General features: G+C 42.3%; 1 protein-coding gene across 2 annotated transcripts in view; it reads left to right on the forward strand.

The window, feature by feature from the left end:
• ZEB2 (zinc finger E-box binding homeobox 2) overlaps window positions 1–25,000 on the forward strand; it is a 114,753-nt gene that overhangs the window by 86,075 nt on the left and 3,678 nt on the right. For both annotated transcript variants that reach the window (XM_027695780.1, XM_027695781.1), the window contains 6 exons: window positions 2,443–2,514; window positions 8,819–9,007; window positions 9,706–9,920; window positions 12,425–12,533; window positions 13,397–15,366; window positions 17,370–17,550. In XM_027695780.1, the coding sequence (XP_027551581.1) occupies window positions 2,443–2,514; window positions 8,819–9,007; window positions 9,706–9,920; window positions 12,425–12,533; window positions 13,397–15,366; window positions 17,370–17,550 (2,736 nt within the window). The remainder of the gene's footprint in view (window positions 1–2,442; window positions 2,515–8,818; window positions 9,008–9,705; window positions 9,921–12,424; window positions 12,534–13,396; window positions 15,367–17,369; window positions 17,551–25,000) is intronic.

Raw genomic sequence — 25,000 nt, forward strand, 5'->3', positions numbered from 1 at the left:
AAGGACAGAAAGTGCAGGGTCACAGATTTTAGGGAGAGGGCAGGTTTAGGTAAAGAAAAGTCATGTTTGAGTGTCGCAATGCTAGAGGTTAAATTGTGCAACCGTCAGCTAAACGAGAATTAAAATGTACATGAAAAATTGCAGCGTGCACCCCGGTGACCTGCACAAAGTGAGAAGCAGCACAGAGCCTTGGTGAGCCTTGAATAATTTTTGGGAAGCAACTAGACACTGTAACTTCTCTTTACCACAGAAGAAAATGGCAATGAGGAAGGAAGTACAGCAGAAATCTTGAACATTACCACTATTATGCAAAAAAAAAAAAAAAAAAAAAATGCTGTTAACTGTTTTCCCCTTTGCTGACTGGGTAGACGTGCCCTCAGATGGAAAACTTCTGATACTTGTGACTCCTTACTACCAGAAATCACATGAGATGATCAAGGAAGAAAATCACAATGACTATATTTATATCGAAGGCTGAACTTCTCAGAAACACTGTACCTTGATTAAAATTTCTGGGAGGCTGCAATAAAAATATCAGATGTGAGACTTGCCCAGCAGATCAATTATCATAATTGACAACATTTTATTAATACATATTGAACTCCTAAATGTTTTGGACGCAAGATAACCCCCTGAAAATGATCCTTAGAGAGGCAGAATGCCAGATCTGGGAAAAGAATCAAGGCTGGCTTGTCTGCTGTACAGTTTAAACAAATATTTTTCATCTGGTCTGCATATTCTATGCTTTTGTACAAATTTAGCATCTGTTTGTACCTGCATATTTTAACTTAAGAGCTTTCATTAATTTTTTTCTCTTTTTTTAAGCTTCAAAGCCATAAACATGTATATTTATACCACAGTATTGTACGCTGGTTGTAAAGCTCTGAATTAAGTCATTCTGTGCTTTAGTTTTGATTAGAATGATACAATTAGAACCTGTTATTCTACCAACTAATTACTTGTAGAATGTGACATCTGAAGAATACTACAAGATTACAAATTTAGGAATGAACTGAGAATGTGCTCTGTTTATATTATTCCCCTATCTTCAGTCAAATCATTGTCATGGAAATGGATTAATACTGGGCCAGTTTCTGTCCTCATCAAAATCTTTTTCACCAAAAAAAAAAAAAAGGAAGAGTAATAAGAATTTTAATGCTTCATGTATCAATAAGATTTTAATAGCGTGCTTTGATCTTCTTGCCAGTCTATCACTTGATTGGCTGAGCAGCATCCATCTTCCTGAATCATCATCGACTGGTGTTTGTTTCTGGGAAATTCTCTCTTTTTTTTAATTTATTTGGTCATTGTTGAACCATTTCTGGGTTCCTTTTGCCATTTTATTTCTTATAAGTGCAGCTTAGTGAAAGATAAAAGCAGATATTTTTCACTTAAATCTCAAATGCTAAATTCTCTCACTTGAAAAAAGAAAAGGGAGAGGTTGTATGTTTGTGCACATCTTCAGATAAAGAAAGGCTGGCATTTAGGAGTTGAAAAGGCGAGAAAGAAACGCTCTGTATATTTTTTTTTTCCTGTGAAAACCCTTTGGAGGGTTAAATCTTATCCTGGCTGTATGTGTGAATACCTGTTGCACATGAACTAACAAATTAGCAGCAAGAAACCAAGTTTGACAGGCACTGCAAGGCAGGCTGAAACATCCAGGAAAAAAAGTGTTCTCCCCAGTGATGGAGCTGCATCCAGCCTCTTCCAAATGCTATTTTAACTCACTCCAGACACCCGGGTTCATGGAAAGTAAAGCGATCCATGATAAATATATAGTAAATAATTCTGCACGTCATGCTCATTTGCGTGTGAATTAATCCAATTTATGGCCATAAAGGCCAACTTTGTCAGTGCACAGAAGATGCAAACTAATAGTACGGGCAGAGGAGAACTGCCCACAGTTGAAAATTTGTCACATTTCTGCACCAGTTGATATTAATAAACACTGTGCCTCAAATGAGGTTAAAATGACGATGACAGCTCAGATCTGTGTGATGATAGATAGATAGAAAGGGAGATAGAAGAAAGTCTTACATCTTCCTTCTGCATTTGCATTTTCTTCCAGGTATAGACCTCACAGGGTCTGTTAACTGATTATTTCCTTTAAACACGTAGAAGAGAAAAGAACAAAAAAAAATTCCCTTTTTCTCACCCGGCTGCTTATTAGATTTGATATTGGGAAAAGCCCTTCATTGACTCCGAACAAACAGTTCTGTTTTCCACCACTTGCTGTCATGTTTAAAGTAAATAAGTTTTCATCCCTCCAGCACCGCTGAACTCATTCACTTCCCAGAACAAAGCCATTGTATAGGGGTCCACAACAGCCCTTTTCTCTCCTTCCCTGAGCGGGATCTTCCCTGGCACCGCAGTGTGCTCCCCAGCTTTGTAGGGCTTTCACTGACGTGCCCATGCTAAAAGTGTGCATGCTTTATTTCACAGAAGAAATGAAGGAAGATTATGACACTATGGGGCCTGAAGCCACAATTCAGACCACTGGAAACAATGGTACAGGTAAGGTATTGCATGATACCAGCACCCCTTCCCTTTGGTCGCACGCAGAACTAGCTGTGCATGAAGAGTGAGAGTGACAAAACAATTTATTGCTTGTTTTCAGTTGGGCAGTTCGGAAAAACATGCGTAATTCTCCTGGTTTTTGGTTTCTCCCCCCAAATTGTTCACAAGAGTGCAGCTACCAGCTCGTGCAATGAGAGTCCTTGCTGCTCCTCCCATGCCCTGCAAGGTTTTAGCCCCCAACTCCTTTTAGCTGCATCCTCGTGAGATAATAGTTCTCAGCAGCGTGAGGAGATGTTTTCCCAGTGAGGATGGCCCTTGGATAGTTTAAAGTAGCTGAGCCAAGATACAGTAGTGTTTTAATGAGAGGGTTACAAAGAGCTTGGTAATGAGGATGGGGTGCACCCTCCTTGGCAGCCCCAGATCCTCATGGTGCACAGTCTCTCTGCTTCAGACACTGAAAATATCTTTTCAGCAAGACACACATAACCCCCTTACACAGATACACAGACACAGACACACTTTAAATGCATATTTATGAGATTATAATGTTTCTGGCTAATCTTTCTCCCCCCCCCCCACTTTCTGCATCTCTTTCTTTCCCCTCCTCTTAGAAATCAATACATTTGGTGGAATAAGGGGGACAGAGATATTTAACAGGCATCACCTCTGAGCTGTCTCCTTTTTTTTCGGTAGCAGAACAAACCAGCAAAAGGTTTCTGTTACTATTTTCTAATCCAGATGAATTCAGGGGTTTACCATGTTCTTTCCAAAGGCCCCACTCCATCCTCAGCACAGCTGAATGCCATACATCACCCACTGTTTCTTCTGCATTTAATCACAATCTGAGATGTTGCAGATAGATTTACATGGTTAAAAGTAAGAGTTTTCTAGTATAAGTACATTTCTATGCATTCCATTGTGAGACTTAGTTCATAGGTAATATCCTCCACAAATATTACTGTAAAAGGTGGTACCTAAGTCTCACAAGCATTTTATTACTCACACTTTCCTAATGTTGGTAACACCCACATAAAACCCCAATGCTCTTATTAAGCAACACAAGAAATTTACTTTATCATTCTTGAGGGGGAAAATAATAGGAAAATAAAACCATGTCGCTGCTTTCTTCATCCATTAGATTTATTATGCATGAAAGGAGAGTGGCACCAAGGCACAGTTCATCATTACGTAGGTACTAAATGATGTTGCTGTGCAGAACTGGCTACATATGTATTTTAAAAGCTTGTTTTATTTCCAAGAGACGGTAATAAAGTGACAAATTGTGCTTAGCACTTGGAGAACTGGGACTTGAAAAGCCATCTGATTCAGAAATAAGACTTGATGCTTATCTGAATTACCATTACCAGAGCCTTTGAGGTCCCCTATCAGTCCGTGTGACTTCCTTTGCACATATTTTCCTTACCATAACAGGTCTTGACTCTTTCATACTTGCAATGTGGTCTGCTTGAAGGGGAAGACTTCATGTCCTCTTAGCCCCTTCCCTTCCAGTATCTGATGGTCTTGTCTGCCAGCTCAGTGTTGGCCTCACGACAATTCTCTGGGGCCAGGGTGTCACCAAGCCCCAGCACGACCCCTCTGCTAACCCTGCTTGGGGTCCACGGGGTGTCCTGCCTCTACTGAAACCAGTTTTCTGAGGAAAAGATAAGAGTTGTCCCTACCCAGCTTCATGCACAGCAAACTCGTGGCTCAAAGAGTGCTTTGCATTTAGGTCGCCTGCATTTAAAATGCAAAAGCTGCCCTGGGTGTTGCACCTGGCAATTCCTTCCTTCCTCAAATGTCCTGTGCAAAAGCCTGAGGCTCCTCTTTACTCCAGCTGCAATGGGTGGCTTGCTCAAGTAACCATCATGAGTTGCCTAGTACTCTGCCAGTATTTAATTCAAATCTTTGGTCACTGAGGTGTTCAGAGGCTGCTGATGCCTCAGCAGGTTGGGTAGAACATGTTTCTCTAATCACTGCTGTCTCCATTGTCTTTTAAGAGCAATGTCGGATCATTTAATTAAATAATCTGATAAACTAAAAGCCTTTGTCAGTCTGTTCACCTTGAGTGGAAGATGCCAGGTGACTGTGAGGAGCTGCAGCATCCTTCATGTAGGGTAAAAACTCCCTCAACTTGCCTGTTGAGGTGCTCCAACCATTATTTGAGGAGGAAAGGAAGAAGTCAATCCCTGAGCCATTGTAGATCCTTCCTAGATAGTCTTGGAAATGTTTAAAGTTTTCTGCTTCAGCCTCACTGTAGGCTTTGGGCCTGTCTTGAGTGTTTGGCCTCAGTTTTTCCCTGCTGGTAGTAGGGGGTTTTAATACTGATGTTTGGTAACATAGCTGAGGTGAGGCTGAGATTCAACCCAAAGAAAAAAGTTGGATCAGTGACTCCATCTTCAGCAAAAGCCATTCCACAGTGGCCTTCTGGTCTCCAGAAAAGCCAGTTAGGGCTTCCTACAGATAAACATGGGTTCTTCCGGATGGGCCAAGGAGGTCACTCTTGTTTAGTACAACGTGCCTCCCTCTCTTGACACCAGATCTCGCAGTGCTCCATGACCTGGGCTGAGCACAGAGATAGGAGATACATTTTTAGGTGCATTCAGATACATCCAACCACCAAGTTTCTGTAGGTGCATATAATAACTGTGGCGCATTTTTAGCATCAAATTCATTGCAGAAAGTCATTAGCAGAGAAAGAAAACTAAAGACGAAGTCTCCATTAAATTATTCTGCTATTGTCAGAGTGGCCACTTCCTAGTGGTACTTAAAGAGAAATCTTGTTATCCATACATTAATCAGCTGCCTTTTTATAATGAGCCGTGGAGACTTTATGGTAGAAATGCAAAAGTGACCATTAGAGAGAAAATGTTATGGTTTGGTCCTGCTAAATGAATTTGTAAATATTTCTGGGGAGTTCTGCAATGGTGGCTTGAAGAAGTGACATTTAGCAGAAGAAGTTTTTAAAATGTGAATGAAAAAATTCTTATGTTTTATTTTATTCTACCTGTTATGCTTATTGCAAGTGGGATGTTTGCAGAAAATAGATTAACAAAATCCCTGTAAACAAACAGAAAAATTTTCCCGGTTTTGATTGCTAACATCTGACAGGCTTCGAGTAAAGATCTCTTTAATATAATTTAAAGAAGGGAAAGGAAAACTTTCAGGGGGAGGAAAACAGAAGTAAAACTTGGCAGGTTGGAGGACAGGCCGTTTTCAGGCTGTAATCTGTGTGTACCAATGGGGGCCTCTCGCTTCCTGGCTAATGAAGGCTGTGGTTTTATTAGCTTTGTTTGCGATTAAGGGCAGCTATCACCATCTCGCAGGACGAGTTCCCACACAAAATAACTGGTCTCCCAAGCTCCTTGAACCTCTCTCTCACTTTATCTTGAAAGGTCCTAAATGCCTCCAAAGATAGCTTTCCTTAATGTGTTTTAATTTTATGTGACACAGCCACATCGGCTTTTGGACCTGAAAATATTTCTGCTCTCCAGGCTCCAATAATTAATTAAAAAAAGACTTATTTGGTGAGGTCACACACCGTAGATCTCGCTGAAATTCTTGCCTTGCAGGAGGGAATGTGCAATGTGTGTGCAGTGTCAGCCCACGAGGAGTCTGGGAACATGGCTTTGTGCATGGAAAATAAATTAGGATATGGAGTGGGGAAGCAAGTCTTCCCCCCCAGAAATTGAGAGAGAAGCTTAATGGTTATCAGATGGGTCTTTTTAGTAACACTGGGTGAGCTTCCAGCCATGTCTGAATTGTCAGTAACATTGCTGGTGAGAAACCAGATCCACGTGGTCACCTTTCACTATTCGTGTCAATCTGCAGCATTGCAGCACTGGTTGTATTGTTTCAGTTAAGGATCTGTCAGCTTTTCCACTAAATCCCCTTGTTTTTAGGGGTTTATAATGTAGACATAAACATTTGCTTTAGCTCCTGGATTGCATGCACAGACATAGGAGCTACATAATCCGGAGAATTAGGAAGCCGAGGCCAGTAATAATCGCAGCAGTTCTCCACAGCATGTTGGATCTGCCTCCAGATAGACTTGGGGGCAGGAAGGAAGAACTTCATTTCAGTTTGAGTTTGGGATGGAAGCTCCTAATGCTAATTCAGGCCTTGCTCGGTGGATTGAATCCCCATACTATAAATGCAGTTGCAGACTCCAAAACCTCCCAACTTGCCTGGAGGAGAAGGAAGACACATGGAACCATCCCATGGAGCCATCCCACCCTCTCCCCTTCCTGCTCCCATTTCTCCTCTCTGGAGAAAAGCTCCCTTTCCTTGCTTCACAGGTAGCACTTACTGGCTCATGGCCTAAATTTAGTAAAAATAAACTTGTTTTCCTTGGATCTATTGCTAAGCTAAGAGAAGGAGTGGAGAAGGGGTAGTGTTAACGTGGATGATCTTGCAACACTTGGAAGATCTGGGCATAGCAAGAGGAATGAAAAGGTGACTTTCCAGTGTAAAAAGTAATGCCTCAGCTTTTTTTTCTAATAAAAACAAAAAGTCCTAAACCTACTCTGATGCTCCTGTGCATAAGGTGTACTCAGTAACCACCATTTTGTTCCCAGCAACAAAATGGAGGTAAGGTACTCAGACTTGTTCTCCACACTCACACTCCTCTTCTCTAGATGCTGCTTTATTTTGGGGTTAAAAGGGGAGATATTTTTTCTCATGCTAATAACAAATGATAACAGGAGCTACAGAAGGACCAAGAGGAGCTCTGTGGTGGTGTAGCTATTCCCTGCAAAACCGCTGCAATAGGAACAGAAGTTTCTTTCCAAAGCCAGGGTCCCGTGCCCTGTGCCATTTGGTCACTGTCACTAAAATGCTGCAGAACAGTTGAGAAGCTGCTCAGCTCATATGAAAAATAGGGCATATTTGTCTCAGCCAGAGGATTTGATTTTATCGGCTAAAGGGATGAGGTTTGCAGAGACGGATATCTACTTTTATCGATGACGCCGAGATCAGCGCTTCAAATCAGGCACTTCAGGTTCCCAGTCAGAGGTCGCGCCTTGTTTTCACTGCCAGCATCACCTTGCATGTTTGTAGGCAACTGAAGCAAAGCATTTACCCATTTCTAAACACCAAGTAGCTGGTTAATCTCTCATTTCCAGTGGTTACAAACCATAACCCCTTTGATTTCCACGAGTTTGTTCCATATTGCTCCCTGGCATCACTGAGAGCAGAGTCGTGCCATTTAATATTTTACTTTTACATGAACTAAAGAATAGTTTATGGCGTTGCCTTGTTTTCTTATTTCACCTGAGCAGAAATACATTAAAAATTTAATCAATCATAAGCTGTTATTTTCATTTATGGTCAGTTAAAAACAAGTCTCATTAGTACCCTGCCACCAACTGTGTCTTCCAAGACTTGTTAATAAACAAACAAAAAAAATTAGAGAAAGAAAATCATGAGCTTCTTTTTTTTCTAGTATAATTATATTATTTTTGGTCTATAACATCAGAGAGTTTTTAATGTCTTTTCTTTAAGCACTGTTCTTACATGGAGGAGAAAAGCACATTTTTAGTAACAGGATGTTTTGTGGTTGGGCATATATTATGTTTCATGGACATTGCATGGACAATAAAAAAATTAGGTTTACATTTAAGGAAAAGAAGGAAAACTCTTGTACGGACTGTCAAAGTGGTTTGAGGCTTGGTGTCCCTGTTATGGTCTCAAACATGTGGTTCTATTTGTAGAAATCCTGAAGCGATACTTTTTTAAAAACAACCTATTCTCCCATTGTAAGTTAACTTTTCAGGGAGAAAAAAAGACATAAGGGAAGATGTGAACAATTCTCTTCTTGTGCCTGCAGTGGAAGAGCAACCCGAGGCAGGACTTGTCTTGGCCTTTTACTACCTGCAACTACCACCTCCCACGTGGGGACTGTTTCGGGGTCTGCGGGATCCGGGGGCAGCTGAGCTCAGTCCTGTAGGTTAAGCTGTGCTCATGCCAAAAGCTGTGGGTCCCCAGGAGCCCTCTGAAGGTTCAGGTTCCAGCAATGAAAGATTACCTGCATTACCCAAGGCTCATAAACTTCTCCTCCTGCCCCGTAGAGCCCGTGTTCTTGTTAATTTAACTGCCTGCCCTTACTTCCATCCACGCTGGTGGAAAGCCCACATTAATTTTATTAGGAGCTGGAGCAAGACCGATGAGAGCAAGGATCCAGCTGCAGCCCCAGCCTTGTAGCTCAAGCACATCAGCTCAACCTGTGCATAATGTTGCTGACGAACCCAAGTGCTTGGAGAGGATTCACTCAACCCCCCTTTCTTTTCCCCTTCTCTCATTTTAGTGAAGAACGCAAATTGCACGTCGGACTTTGAGGAATATTTTGCCAAAAGGAAACTGGAGGAAGGGGATGGACATGCAGTCAGCATAGCGGAGTACCTGCAGCGCAGCGACACAGCCATTATTTACCCTGAAGCCCCTGAGGAACTGTCTCGCCTTGGCACTCCAGAGGCCAATGGGCAAGAAGAAAATGGTGAGGCTGTAATTCATTTTTAGCCAGTATCCTGACCTCGTGCAGCTGTTGCAATTATAAATGCACTACATGCCTGGGTGTTTACCTTAAAAATTGGAGAACAGCTGCAGCGGCATGGAATTTCATGAGCAAAGATTGGGGCTGTAATTTCAGTGTATTGTGATTTTTTAGTCAGCACATTTGTATTATTTGGTGGGTGAACTGAAGAGCTGAATTTAAATGGGAGAAGGGCTGCTGCTCTGCTTGGGAGTTTGGGGAGTTTTAATAGAGTTTTAATGCGACAAGAGACGGGGCAGCCGGCCTATTGCTCTCCAATGCCTTGATAAATAATTGGAGAAGCGTCGGTTGGAAGGATTGGGTCAATGGCATAAGTAACGTAATGAGCTGGGGCTGGAATGCAAATTGCCAATTGATCAGGAAAAGTATTTCTTAGTTTTCCAGCCAGCCAGGTCTGCGGGAGGAGTGATGCCCGTAATTAATTTCCCAGCGGGGTCCGGAGCGGGCCCCGCGAGTCTGCCGTGGGCGTGCGCGGGTGCCGGTGCCTCCCGCCGCCGGTTGGAAGCACCGTCCCTCCCTCCCGGGCAGCAGATTGCGGCGATTCCTCTCATACCATCCCGGGCAATCAGCCCATGAGCTGCCATTGATTTGCTGACCTTTTGGCCTGCCTCTCTTTCCCCCCCCTCCATCCCGGGGCGCAGACCTGCCACCTGGAACTCCAGATGCCTTCGCCCAACTGCTGACCTGCCCCTACTGCGACCGGGGCTACAAGCGCCTGACGTCCCTCAAGGAGCACATCAAGTACCGCCACGAGAAGAACGAGGAGAACTTCTCGTGCCCTCTCTGTAACTACACTTTTGCCTACCGCACCCAGCTTGAGCGGCATATGGTGACACACAAGCCAGGGACAGATCAGGTGGGGGGCTGGTTTTAAGTGATTTCTTTCTGTAATAACCCCTTAGAGAAACGATATTGCTTTGATTGGCAATCATTATTAATTTTTCATGGCATTTTGAAGATGCAGATCTTTTAATGGTAATAGCTTTAATTGAGGTCTAAATGATTTTTTGATGGTCTCTTCTAATATGATTTAATAGTCTTATGTTCACGATCGAATGAGTGTGTTAATTTCTAATTTAGAAATTTTATTTGCACTTTAACTTGACTTTAGTTTCGTTTTTATGTTCCTCAAAAAGTGAATGAAACTGTAGCATTTTAATTATACATTATTAAACATCTCAGCAATTTTAATTCCATTTTTCACCTAGTTTTACTTTGCAGTGTTGCAGATAGGAACTCCAAGAGGTACTAAAAGATCCGCTAGTATTTTTCATTACTTTTTGAGGAATCTTTTCAATCGCATAAAATTACGTGCATTTTGTATAATCGTTTGTTAAACATAATTACACATTTTGAGAAGAGCTCTTCCTACAGTACATATAGGCTATCATTTGTGATTGTGCCACTAGAATTGGGCATGGCTTTCATCTGTATAGCCCAGCAGCGTATCTGCAATAAATCAAAGTAGTTTTTTCCTCGATGGGATACGTGTAATATTATATCAGTGCTGCATTTAAGGAAATCCTGCGTGTCTTAAACAGGTGACTGAGCTTCCCTAGTGCTGCTAAACGGGCTGGGGATAGACCTGTGTCACAAAACTCTTTACACACCAGCATGAAAGCTACTCCTCACTGGAGAATTACTTCTGAAAACCCATCTTGAAGAGGGCTGTAATGGAAACCCAAATGGCGTGGTTAAAAGTTAAATAAATAGATGCGTGCATTGTGTCAAATTATAAAGGCTTTATGAAGTATTTATTTTTCTTAAAAACCTGAAAATCATGATCAGCTGTATTTCTCTTGGTAGGTTTTTCCCAGCATAAGGTAAATGCAGTTAGGCAAACACACATCTTCCTAATCACGCGATTTTTGCAATTAGCATTTTTAAGAGAACCGTATCTTTTGCTTGATCTTAAATCAATATAAATGATTCCAGAGCGCTTTCTCCTATTCTTTCCTTCCCATGGCTTTTCCAGTAGACAAACACGTGTATTTTTCCCAACCTGATCCACTGTAAGGTTCTTTCTTTTGCTTCGTATCATTAAAAACACCAGGGGAGGGAAAAAAACCCGCCTCGATATTTATCCAACGTAACCGCCTGAAATTTCACATGCGAGAGCGCGCTGGTACTGGCGCATTATGAATGGTAGCTTTGGTGTTGAAAAGTCCCCTCATTTGCTCATGGCATTTACAATTAGTAAATTAAAATGATTGTATCATATTAACAGTGGCACAACTAAAGTTTATAGTAGTCCTCGGAGGGCGATGGGGGGAGACAAAACAGCTGTTGCTGTTTGTTTATGCAACTCAGCAACATATGAGCGCGGGTCCCTCAATGGCGCGCGGCGGGCTGGGCTCTGCTTGATCTTTGAAGGTTGCTGCTGTTTGAACAAACCTCCCTGTGTCCCATGTAACACCATCTGTCTCGCCAGGAATGTGGGAAGAGGCAGCACACCCTCGCAGTTGTCATACCGTTTCGGCGCTGCCTTTTTTTTTTTTTCCCCCTTCTTTTTTTTTCTTTTCCCCTTTTTTTTCCCCCCCCTCCCTGCCCCTGCAAAAGGCTTTTGTGTCATGGCTGCCTGCAAAAGGCTGACCTCCTACCTTGAGCATCCAGCATGGCTGGCTATGTTGTTATCAAGATAATAATTATTTTTTTAATTAATTATTATTTTTTCCCCTCTCCAAATTCAAAGTCATGGGGCTTTTCTTGCTTGTTGCAAAAAGGTCAGCTGCCTTTGATTGTATCTTTACACCACTTTTAACTTTCAACTTTCCCTTACCCCTTAGAAGAGCACCGGGGGAAAACATGGCACAAAAGGTAGCTCAAGTCTTTCCTGCTGCTCTGTGATTTTAAAAAACATTTCCAGCAGCAGCTCATGCTGAAGATGCAGTCTCTTCTGCTTGATAATGAACTAAATCTTACACGAAATGCCACTAACGACAATGTTTCTCTCTTTCCTCCACATGCAGTAAACAGAATTTTTAAACAAGCCGAGTCCCACATGTTCAGAATCTGCTAGGAATATTAAGAGCCACAAATCTTCTTATAAAACTGTTTCTCTCATCGTAAGATACCTTAAAGCAACACATTTCTGATGAGAGACTTAGGAAATAATTCCAAAGCAAATATCGAATGCTCATGTGAAAGTACTTTCTCATTTGTTTCGGTTTACTGCCAACATTTTGATTTTTATTGCAACACTGATGAGACAAATAAATGTACATGCAGACCTTTTGGTCCGCTTGACGAATTCAGAGCCACATTAATTTCATTTTTGTTTTTTAAGCTTGAAATTCATGGCTTCTCTTGCATAAAATTCATGTTGGTATCTCTTTTTTTTTTCCCTTCTTTTTCTCCCAGCACCAAATGCTGACCCAAGGAGCAGGCAATCGCAAGTTCAAATGCACTGAGTGTGGCAAGGCCTTCAAATATAAACACCATCTGAAGGAACACCTGCGAATTCACAGTGGTGAGTAGCGGAGGTGCTGGTGTGCTCATTTGCATTTTGTTTAATTAGCTGAGTTTTAAAGACCGCTTAAAATTTACACAGTTCTGCTTCTGGCTTCTTGGAGCTACTAAGGTATTTCATAAGTGATATCTGAGTCATCCTCATTTATCATGCTGTTAATACCACGGTCTCGCTGAAAGATTTGGAAATAGTAAAGCTTCCTGCAAATAATATAGATTGTTTGGCAGTGTGAGTTCAGAAGCGCTCATTCATTGCCGTGCAGTCGGAACTTGAACAGTCCATTATATTTTCCAAAACAAAAAGTCCCCCCGAGTGAAATACAACTCATATTCTCTGATAACGAGTGAGCACCAGGCATCTCAGATTGAATGACTTGGGCGTTTTGGCTCTCCTGCTTGACACAGCATTCAGCACACAAAATGTCACCAGACTCTGCCCAAGCACAAGCTCTACCAGTGCTGACGTGGAGGTTCTAACAGCAGGACTCAGTGTGTCACACCATGCTCATACCCAGTGAAGATTCTTTTTTTTGCAGAAAAAAAAAAAAGAGGAACCGATTTGAACATTCTTGAATTGATTTTACTCCCTTCCCCACAGGGTATTCACCTGTGACTTGCCCTGGTCAGTCTGGAGCCAGTCTCATACCTTGATGGTCGTTGTCAGCTGGAGACCGTGGGTCCAAACTGACCTCAAGATCCATAGAAAAAGGAGGATAAAGCAGTGATCATGTGTGGCCTTATTCCTAGAATTCCCTCGCTGTTAATCAGTGGATGCACAGTCGATCAGTCAGACATCAAATGCGATCGCTTGCAATTATGGCAGCAACAATGATAGTTAACATTTGGTTTTAATTATCGTTTTAGGTGAAAAACCATATGAGTGTCCAAACTGCAAGAAACGTTTCTCCCATTCTGGCTCCTACAGTTCGCACATCAGCAGCAAGAAGTGTATCGGTTTGATCTCTGTGAATGGCAGAATGAGAAACAATATCAAGACGGGTTCTTCTCCTAATTCTGTATCTTCCTCTCCTACTAATTCAGCCATTACACAGCTGAGAAACAAGCTGGAGAATGGCAAACCACTTAGTATGTCTGAACAAACAGGCCTACTGAAAATTAAAACAGAACCACTAGATTTCAATGAATACAAGGTTCTTATGGCCTCACATGGGTTTAGTGCAACTAGTCCTTTTATGAATGGTGGACTTGGAGCAACCAGCCCCTTAGGAGTTCATGCTTCTGCTCAGAGTCCAATGCAGCACTTAGGTGTAGGGATGGAAGCACCACTGCTCGGGTTTCCTGCGGTAGGCAGTAATTTAAGCGAGGTGCAGAAGGTCCTACAGATTGTGGACAACACGGTTTCCAGGCAGAAAATGGACTGCAAGGCTGAAGAGATCTCCAAGTTGAAGGTTTACCACATGAAGGACTCATGCTCTCAAGCCGAGGAACAAGGAGTTACCTCCCCCAATATTCCCCCCGTGGGTCTTCCAGTAGTAAGTCATAATGGTGCCACTAAAAGTATTATTGACTATACATTAGAGAAAGTCAATGAAGCCAAAGCTTGCCTCCAGAGCTTAACCACAGACTCGAGGAGGCAGCTCAATAACATTAAAAAAGAGAAGCTGCGAACCCTAATAGACCTGGTAACTGAAGACAAGATGATAGAGAACCACAACGTATCCACTCCATTTTCGTGCCAGTTCTGTAAAGAAAGCTTTCCTGGTCCCATTCCGTTGCATCAGCATGAGCGTTACCTGTGTAAAATGAACGAAGAAATCAAGGCAGTCCTTCAGCCTCACGAGAACATGGTTCCCAACAAACCTGGAGTGTTTGATAAGCAAACCCTCTTGCTGTCATCAGTACTTTCTGAGAAAGGAATGACTAGCCCCATCAACCCATACAAGGACCACATGTCTGTACTTAAAGCATATTATGCTATGAATATGGAACCCAACTCTGATGAACTACTGAAAATTTCCATTGCTGTTGGCCTTCCTCAGGAATTTGTGAAGGAATGGTTTGAGCAAAGAAAAGTCTACCAGTATTCAAGTTCCAGGTCACCATCACTGGAAAGGGCCAGTGCCAAGGTGGCGCTGGCTGCCACCAACAACACTCCCACTAAAGACTCTTTGTCAGCCAGATCTCCAATAAAGCCTGTGGACTCTATAACTTCACCATCTATAGCTGAACTCCATAACAGTGTTACTAATTGTGATACTCCTCTCAGGCTAACAAAACCTCCTCATTTTACCAATATTAAGCCAGTTGATAAATTGGACCACTCTAGGAGCAATACTCCTTCTCCTTTAAATCTTTCTTCCACATCTTCTAAAAACTCCCACAGTAGTTCTTACACTCCAAACAGTTTCTCTTCTGAGGAGCTTCAGGCTGAGCCTTTGGACTTGTCTTTACCAAAACAAATGAAGGAACCCAAAAGTATTATAGCCACAAAGAACAAAACAAAATCTAATAGTGTAAATTTAGAACACAACAGTGTTTCTTCATCATCTGAAAACTCAGATGAGCCGCTGAACTTGACTTTTATCAAGAAGGAGTTTTCTAATTCAAATAATCTGGATAAAAGCACTAACCCAGTATTTGGTATGAACCCATTTAGTGCCAAACCTTTATACACAACACTTCCACCACAGAGCGCATTTCCCCCTGCCACTTTTATGCCACCAGTCCAGACCAGTATTCCTGGGCTGCGACCATACCCAGGACTAGATCAGATGAGCTTCCTACCACATATGGCCTATACCTACCCAACTGGAGCAGCTACTTTTGCCGATATGCAGCAAAGGAGAAAGTACCAGCGGAAACAAGGATTTCAGGTAAATTGTTGCAACTGTTTTTCCTTTGAAAGGCTCGAATTTAGTATTTTGTGATATGTCCTCTTACAGAAGAAAAACCCCAAAGCTGTAGTCAACGTTTCTGACTAAATTAGCAGAGTTTATTTAAGTCTGAACTTGCAAAAATATGGTGGAGTAGGAAAATGAACTGCAGTTACCTTAAAAGTACCTCTGCTTGGATTCAGAAGCAGTACCAGTAACTTTGGACAGCATAATAATGCTTGATGGTTTTATTCTGTTAAGAGTTCAGCTGTTTCTTCTTAGATTGGTATCTAAATGGAAATAATAATAATAATGTCCATGAAAAATCCCATCCTAGAGAAAAAAAAAAAAAGAAAACTTTATAGGAAAACTTATCTCTTCAGGGCATAACTACATCTCACCATGGGGAAAAGGAGCAGTGGGAGACCCCCTGGAGGTCATTCCCACACTTGGATGCAAAGCTGTATTCCTCTAAGCAGAGGTCCATATGGCCTCATAGCCACTGTATTCCATTGAAAGCCCTCAAAGCTGCTTTCTTCATGTTTTTGGGGGGTTGTTCACCCACTGTGTATGGGAAAGGTGTTCTCTCTTCTCATGAATGTCTGGGGGATGAAAAAAGTTGACCTGTAGCCCCTTCCTTCAGCCCTCCTGCTGCCCTTCCCAGACTACCAGTCCTCTAATCCTGCCAGTCATCTGGAACAGCTTTGAAAAAATGCAGAGATTAAATGAAATTATTTGGAGAGGTAGCAGCCAGGGCCCTTAATCGCAGGCAAAGTCTCTCCTTGGACACATAATCTGGGTCAGCACTTCTTCGTGCCTGGGTACAGCCCTTAATCCTTCCCTCAGGTTGTCCCAGAGTCAACGCAGGTGTAGCAAAGGATTTTGTCACTTGCATGGCTACAGCAAAGAGCAGCTCCACAGAAGTCTCATAATTTTATAGCTTTTTGCTGGGTGTATTCAGATATAATGTACAGAGTTTAGTTAAATGAGATTAACTGATTATAGATTTAATAATTTCTTTTTACATTTGCGCCTGTTCCCCTATGTCCTGTTACGGTCTATTAGTAATTTTACTGACTAGTAAATGTTTTATAGTTTCAAATGTGAAAATCAGGTATGGTTTTACATTACAGACTGTAATCCCTCTTTGCACAATAGGAGCATAAATAGCACTGCACCTCCATAACAGCTGTTCCACTATTCCAATTTACAGTACATCTGCCCTCTTTGTAAATGTATTTAAGCCTATTTAATCTTCTCTAATATTAATTAGTGCAAACCTAGTCTAAGAAAACTGAACTGTGTGATAGCAAATGGAAATGTATGTTATCATGCAAGTTTGCACTCTCTTTGGATCAAGACAAAATAAATATCAAGAAATTTAATAATTTACTGATCCACATTCATTATTGCTTAATGCTGAAGGCTGTTTTAACATAGATAGAACATTGATAAAAAGTGTTATTAATATTCCCTATTTCAAATTACAAAATTAAATATAAAAATATAGCTTGAGGCCTTTAGTCGGGAGACATACATTTAAATGGATTGCATAATAATAACATTTGTACCTAAATATAAAATTCAATTAAAACCTTTCCACAGATACAGAATACATCCAAGTTTTGGTGTTTTGAAAGGAGTGATCCCTTAGCTGTTGCTTACACTTAACCTCTGTAAAATATTACAACACCTTTTGGTGGCCATGAAGGGCCTCTCCTTTGCACTTTCTGCTCCTTGAAAACATTTAGTGCTGATGTGGCAAACGCTGTTGGTTTGTGTAAACCATGTTATTGCCGAGTGCTCAGAGACAGAACGTTGGTTTGAGGCGTAGAGTAGAAAGGTCTCTGTTATTTACACAGAGTTTCATTGCCGGTGGGTCCCTAAGCTAAGAGGAATCACCATCCTAAGGGGACATGATTTTAATTTCTCTGGGTGGTTGGTTCCTCCGTGGGAAGGAGCGGTGGTGGCAGCGCTGTCGCTGACGAGTGGTTCCCTCGCAGGGAGAATTGCTTGATGGAACCCCAGACTACATGTCCGGCCTCGACGACATGACGGACTCCGACTCCTGTCTGTCCCGAAAGAAGATCAAGAAGACGGAAAGTGGCATGTACGCGTGTGACTTATGTGACAAGACATTCCAGAAGAGCAGTTCCCTGCTGCGACACAAATACGAGCACACAGGTAGGCCGGCCGCGATCGCCAAGGGGAGGGTTGAAGTTCATGCTGTGTTCTTCACAGTCTTTCATGAGTACATTTGTGCTACGAAGGGTTTGGCAGGTGCTGAGGCTTTCAAAAATTGTTTTGCTTGGTTCAACTTTTTGATTTTCCTTAATGGCTGTTGCTTGGCGAGGGACAGTTGGATGCGATGGGGTGAATGTCAGTAGGTGCCACGCAAGATTTCAGGCTGATTGTGATGGAACTTGTGTCACTCAGCATCTCTCAGGACAAGCCTTCTTGGAATGAGACAGGCCTAGCACTCAGAAAATGCTGCAACTTGGTCAGCACAGAGTCTGGCATGGGAAGGAACGGTGACAGTGTATTTCTCGTTTATTAGACACTATCTGACCCTGCTCCATTTAATCCAATAGAAACACTTCCACTGACGTTAGCAGCACAAGAGCTGGCTCTGGCCGAGTTATCTGAAAGTAAACAGCTCAGGGGGGTTTCTCTTGCTGTGATTTTGCAAGCCAGCAGCACAGGCAGGTTGCAGTTCACTTTTTCACTTCCCAGTTAATGCCTGGGGAAAGTTCCCTTCTTTCATGAGTAGGAACTGATTTTTGTCTAGTTCGAGGAAGTTTGGCAAAGCTCACCACGGATTGTCAGCTTAAAAAATGTTTTGGTTTGAAAAAGACCTTCCATCACACCTATGCTGGCCATGGTTCCCCTTACAGACAGTGCTCCCTTCCCCACTGTCAGCCAGGGCAGAGCTCTCCGAGAGGGACACATCGGCTCAGCATGTTTCAGTTTGGGGAGAACGGAATCAGAGCTTCCCAAATAGAGATATCAAGTTATGTTAGACAAAGGGAATGTGAATTATCACGTGAGTTATTGTGCAGCAGGACATAAACCAAACTCCAACTTCCTATAGTTAGAAAAAGCTTACTCAGGAGGAAACTTTCCTTAACTTTGAAAGCTGAGTCCCGCTTCAGGAAATGAAGCAAGTCACATCATCCTTCAATCTCACCATGTGACAGTAAAAACCTTATACCTCTCTATTAATACATCTTCCAGGCCGCACATAATCATTTGGCATTTCACAGATGAAAAATTTACAATTCAGAAGTGGACTTTGCCTTTAAAACAAAATCCTCTACTTTGTTATTTTTCCTTATACTTTTCTTCCAAATTCTAAGCTAATCCCACAAAGGAAAATACAAAAGGAAGTTAAAATACACGTGAGATTAGGAAAGAAAATTAAAAGCAACATTTTGGACTACATCAGCCAGTTCATTGGTGGAATGTGCTTCCCACTACATTATTCAGATCAAATTGTTTATTCAGGAGAAGGAGCTTTGAAGGCTTTACGTCCCTGCACCTTTCCTCTCCTGAATGATTTTATTACAGCCATCTGCAAACATTATGGTTTACTACACTACTACCGTAAAGCTCTTATGTTAGAACTGGCCTTCATATATATCGGGATCTGGACATATGGTTGAATCCCATAAAGTTGGTAGTCCATAAGGTCGACAGACATATGGTTGAAAGGCTGAAAATTTGACAAGCTGAAATGTGTGCAATCACCTTGATTTGCAAAATAAACTGCATTCGTAAAAGCAAAAATATGTTGTGGTCTTGAAGTAGCACGGGAACCTACTGCCTAGAGAAATGCCACACAGCTGCAGCGCTGCAGCTTCCTCTCCTTCTTTCCCCTGTCCCTTTTGGCTTCTCAACTTTATGTCTGTCAATTTTATGGGACTCGGCCTTATGATCCAGAACGTGTATACGGTGTCATATTCAATACAATAGAACTGCAGCACCTCGTCAAGCCTGAGCATGGCATTTCGAGACGGGAAGGATGGTCTTGTGGCAAAGGCTCAGGCTCTGGGGCTGAGAGCGCCGAGCTTCTCCTCTGCCTTGCCACAGACTTCCTCTGAGAATCACACCGAGTTGCTTCATCTTTCTCTCACCTTCGCCCATCTTTGAAATAGAGGGAAACGATACCAGCCCGCCTCTCCGGGGCATTGTAAATATGAATTCATGCAGGCTGAAATCCTGCGATGGAACTCGCTGCGTGAAGTGGGAAGTGTTATTACGGATGTGTTCACTCTTACGGAGCCTCCACGCATCGCGTTAGCGTTAGGTAGAGGTGGTTGGGAGCTCTGAAGACCTCCATACCTGATGCACAGCCTTCAGGAGGCACACTGCACTGGCACTTTGGCTAACGACTCAGACGAGTCTTAAGAGAACTGCAAATTAATTTGATAGTTTCAGGTAAAGCTTGTAATTGCGTTAATAGCATAGGTGTGACACTGCAGGAAGGAACCAAATTGAAAGTCACACCACCTTCTGCGTTTGGGGTCATTGTAAGAGCAGGTCCAGGTTTTCAGCCACCTAAAAAGGAGAAAGAGCTTCTTTTCTGACCTTTTTCTGAGCTTCTTTTTCTGATCTTTTCTTTTCTGGTGTTTTTTTGACCAGCTGATCATCTAGTCCATTGTAACTTCATTAAAAAATATGCTTTAGGAGGAATTGAAACACTTCCTGTCTTTCCTGGAGAAGCACAAATAGTGGGTGTTTTCCTGTGTAAAAAGAATCTATGTGCTTTCTTAGGACTTTTTTCTGATATTGGAACAATCAGATTTTTATTTTTCACCCCTTCTCATGGTCCACATACCTATTGCAACCAATGCCTTAGTTATAATTTATTGTAAATGAGAAAACAGGAATGTTTTAAGAGTTGCAGTGGAGCTGAGCTTCCCTGGCAGGGCAAGAAATGCAGGATTTAACTGGTTCTTTATGTCAGCCCAAGAACCTTTGATTTTTGATTTATGTCAACCCAAGGACCATGTGGCCGCAGAACAAGTTGCTCTGTGATCACCTCTGTACACCATGCCTGCCACAGCTTGAGCACAGTAGAAAAAGGGCCCTAAATTTCACAATCCATAGTTTTTAATTTATGTGGTATTGGTGGTATTCTGTAATGGGAGAAGGAAAATTCATTGTGTTACTGCAATGAGCGAATTGCATTGGTTTTGGCTCATCTGAAATTTAGTGTAGAGGCCACTGCTTGTTGCAGGACCAAATCCTGCCAAGTTAATTTGTGGATACTGTTTAATTTTAAGAGAAGTTATGTGTCCCTCTTAGGGTGTAAGCTTCAAAAGGTCCTATTTCTTTAAAGCCAGGGATTGCAGCGCTGTAATTAGGGTGCAGAGCATGGCAGGTAGCACAGGAATTCAGTGCTCACATGATCTTCCTGTGAAGTCTTATGGACACGTCCTAATTTGGTCAAGCTGAAATTAGTTGAGCCAACAGGGCATGTGTCTAATCTCAGATTTTTCCAAGCTGCTTAGCACAGGGTTCAAGACACTTTCCTTATGAAAGGTGAAGAAGTTGGTTGCCTTCATGGCAAAGCATCGGTGCTCTGGCGAGCAAGAAAACCTTTGTGCTGCTGGTAAGGAGGGAAAACAGGAGCGGGTGAGTGAGCAGGAGAGCAAAAAGAATGGAGCATCTAGAAACAGAGAAATATCCTGGCTCCTGGTCCAGTCCCCCTTGGTCATCAGCACTGATTCAGAAGTAAGGTGAAGGTTAGCATTTGTTCTGCCGTGGCCAACGCCCATGTCTGCCACACACCAGCTTTATCGTAGCTTCACAAGGGAACTCTTAGCCTGCCTGCTCTGCAACAAAAGCTGGAAACAGTTTTTCAGAATCCTACCTAGAAATTTAAAATCCTTTCATTGTTGTTCTATATTACATCATATTCTATTTTATTACTTGTGTGGGCTGTCGAGGGCCTCATAGCTGTGCTAGTGCTTTCATCCTTTCCTTTTCCACTGTATATTTTATTAAGACCTCTTTTTTATTTTTGTAGCTTTCATGCTGATGCAAGCACTAGTTTTATTTCCAGATTGATTCTGTAAACTAAATATTGTTCTTGAGCCTGGTAGCAAATCAGCTCTCTCTGGCTAGTATTTTGAATTCCCAGCTTGGGAGTTTTCTTTATTTAGAGCTTGATTCATAAAAAATTTACATGCTATTTAAAGGTTATTTTTTCTTGCTTTACTCTGATACAAGTTTTGAATTCCCCATTTTACACTCAAATAAAGGAAAAAAAAAAGGATGTATTCTATGCTTGTGAAATTCGTTCTGTAGACAAGGTCTCCTATTGAAAATGGAACAGGTGCAGCTTGGGCAATTATATATAAATTGCATTTATCTTGCACCTTTGACCGCTTTGCTGTGCTCTGGCCACTAATCCAACTCCATTGGGACTACATCTAACATCCAACCCCCCGAGCAGCTTCAAAAGAACTGCCTTTAAAAAATAAAAACAAACTGTCACAAAAATGTTTCCTTCTTTCCTCCAAAGAGTGGGATTCCTGTTTGGCCCCCTCCCATTGAAAAAAGACCCACTTGCCTTAGGCAAAGGGTGGGTGATATTTAGTCTGGGACCAGTGACAGCTTGTGATCTGACGTCTTGTGACTTTTATACCACTGCAAATGGGAAAGGCAGAGCTTTTCAGTCAAAGACTTTTAGCCCAGGAAGATTGAGAGATACTTACTGTTGGAGATTTGTTGTTGCTGTTGCTTTGTTTTAACAGAAATGCAATTTCAGAGACTTTGCAAGCAGATCAGTAATAATTTCCCCTCTGTAGATTGACCGTGGGCCCCTGTGGGAACCTCTTTTGTGCGATAAAATGAAGAAAGCCCAAACATTTCCTTTAGATATTTGAGAAAGATTTGTCGTTTAGTTTCACTGGAAAATGTGGCATTTACATCATGCCTCCACTCGATGAAACACAAGTGTTTCGTGAGCCCTTCTGGGAGCTGCCTTGGGTTCCTCTCTCCTGGTTCCATCCCTCATGGATGACCCAGGTGCTCTCAGATGAGATTGGGAAAACCTGTGGAATGGGTTGTCCAATCTGCTTCTTTTTGGCTTATCTCTACCCTACTAATGTTATGAATGTTATGACATTGCATAGCAGTGCTCTAGGACAAGGGGTGACAGCTTCAAACTGAAAAAGAGTGGGCTTTCTAATGTATTAGGCTATTAGATACTAGGAAGATATTATTAGATATTAGTAAGAAATTCTTGAGTATAGAGGTGGTGAAGCCCTGACACAAGTTGCCCAGAGAAGCTGTGGCTGCCCCATCCCTGGAAGTATTCAAGGCCAGTTTGGATGGGGCTTAGAGCTACCTGGGATAGTGGAAGGTGTCCCTGCCCATGGCAGGGGGGTGGAACAAGATGAACTTTAAGGTCCCTTCTGACCCAAACCATTCAGGGATTCCAGGACTACCTAAAGTTGTAGGTCTTCCCCATCCACCTACAATTGTAGGATCTCCACATCCACCTACAATTCTAGACTTATCCCCATCCCCAGTGTAAAATACCTTACTTCAGCTTTATTTTATGGCCTACTAACACACTGTAGGGATTAAAAACTCCTTTTAAATGGCCGAAATACTGGGGTTTGCACATGGAGGGAAGAAAATAATTCTTCTGCAAATGTTCGGAAACCCGATACATTTGAAAACATATTTCAATTAGTGTTGTAACAGCTGCACACTGCACACTGCTAAGGTATGTTGTGTGGTGTCTGAACAAAGAACTTTGCTCAAGCTGTCAGGTTCCCTCAGATCAAAACTGAGGCCTTGGTATGGATGTGGTAGACTAAATAGCTCTAATGTGGCATTTTTAATACTAATATAAATTAATATGAAAATATGAAGTATTTTAATCGTCTCATTTCTAAATTAATTTATAAAATATGAATGGTTCCCTGCCAGCCTACCTCTGCCTGGGGGGAGACCTCAGGTAGCATGAGTGGGAGGTGCAGTGATGAACAAATGCCATGTGGAAGGGATGAGCAAAGCAGGCAGAGGCTGAGGGGCATCACCCAGCCTTGGGGAGGGTGGGTGGAGGCAAGTCTGGGTGAGAAGCAGTGGAGGTGGTTGACTTCTGTTTGAGGAGAGGAAAAGTGATGGATAACTGGATGGAGCACAACTGTGGGGCTAAGAATCCTGGAATGGTTTGGGCTGGAAGGGATTTTTAAAGGTTATCTAGTCCAATCCACCTGCAATGAGCAGGGACATCTTCAGCTAGATCAGGTTGCTCAGGGCCCCATCCAATTGGACCTCAAATGTTTCCAGGGATGGGACAGAGAAGGGTGTAGTGAGCATCAGTTGTAGTGTGCATCAAAAAAAAAATCAGGGAATTTGAAGTAATGGAGCAGGAGTGGCACTGTGGAGAAGTGGAGCAAGACAAGGGTTGGGCTTGTTGATGTTAGGCAAAAGTAAGTCAGAGGGAGGGACTGAGACAGTGTGGGCAGTTCAGTGAGGAGGACACAGAAAAAGGTGCTGAGGAAAAGCAGAAAGTCTATGAGCACAAAAAAAGGAACAAAATTAGCAATTGTGGAGGTATTAGCAAGGGGACATTAATGTGTTGCTCTGAGGGGGCTCAGCAGGACAGCTGGGTCTTGGCAGGGCTGCATCCCATTGAGTGGTTGGTAGTGCTGGGAAAGCTTCCACCTTACCCATGAGGGTTTTCTTCTGGCAGTGCTGGGGTTTGAGGAGGGGCTTAGGCTCAGAGTGCTTTGGGATTTTAAGCTAATTTGAGTAAGTGACTTGATCGTGCTAAAATCTCCTGAGCTAAGACCGTGGGATTTCCCCATCATGGCTAAACTTGTGCCCTGAATTGCAGGTAGAGCTGCCTCAGCTCTGGATTTGGTGCATCCCCAGGTCAAGGCTGGAGGTTCAAACCCAAAGTACATTAACAGCACAAAGCCCAGAGTTTTCTTCAAGCTTGACTTTTAACCAGCAGGTTAAATTGGCAGAAATGCATGTTTAGGAAACAGATCACGCAAGCAATACTGCCAAAATTCAATATATCAAACTTGAATTTTCAATTTTGCTGTAAAGGAAAATAAAGGGAAAAAAGGAAACCCTGTATGTGTGCAAGTTTAGGAAACTCTCATACAAAGAAATGCAGTCTGAGCCCTAATTTCCAGGCATCCACTAATTTCCCTGTCACTTGTGTTACTCTATCTGTGGTTTCTCCTGTATTTCCTTGCTGCCAGATCTCCCCTTCATTTCATAACACACAGTTTTTGGCTTCCTTGAGCATTCGTTAATCACACCTTATTAAATGTGAACTTTCACAGTGGGACTTGAAGGTAGCTGTGACTCGATTGGGGAAAAAAAAATTAGCATAATCCTTGGTATTCATTCTTAACAACTTTGCTATGGAAGTGGAATTTTTTTCTGTGCCTGACTTTCTGTGCTCTCACATCCCGGAGAAAAAAAGCAGATCAGGTTCATAAAGGAGCAGCTTGAGTTTTCCTGGAAGTTGAGATCCTTCAGTGCTCTGAAAGCATTTATATTTTTTTCCTGATTTCCTTCCACACTGGCACTGCCAGTGACCATCGTCCCGGCCCTTTGCTCTTGGCTGGCGTTTTCTCCACCGTACTCATCCTCT

This window comes from Neopelma chrysocephalum, unplaced genomic scaffold, assembly GCF_003984885.1.
Source record: "Neopelma chrysocephalum unplaced genomic scaffold, ASM398488v2 Primary Assembly neopelma1_103b, whole genome shotgun sequence".
Lineage (NCBI taxonomy): Eukaryota > Metazoa > Chordata > Aves > Passeriformes > Pipridae > Neopelma > Neopelma chrysocephalum.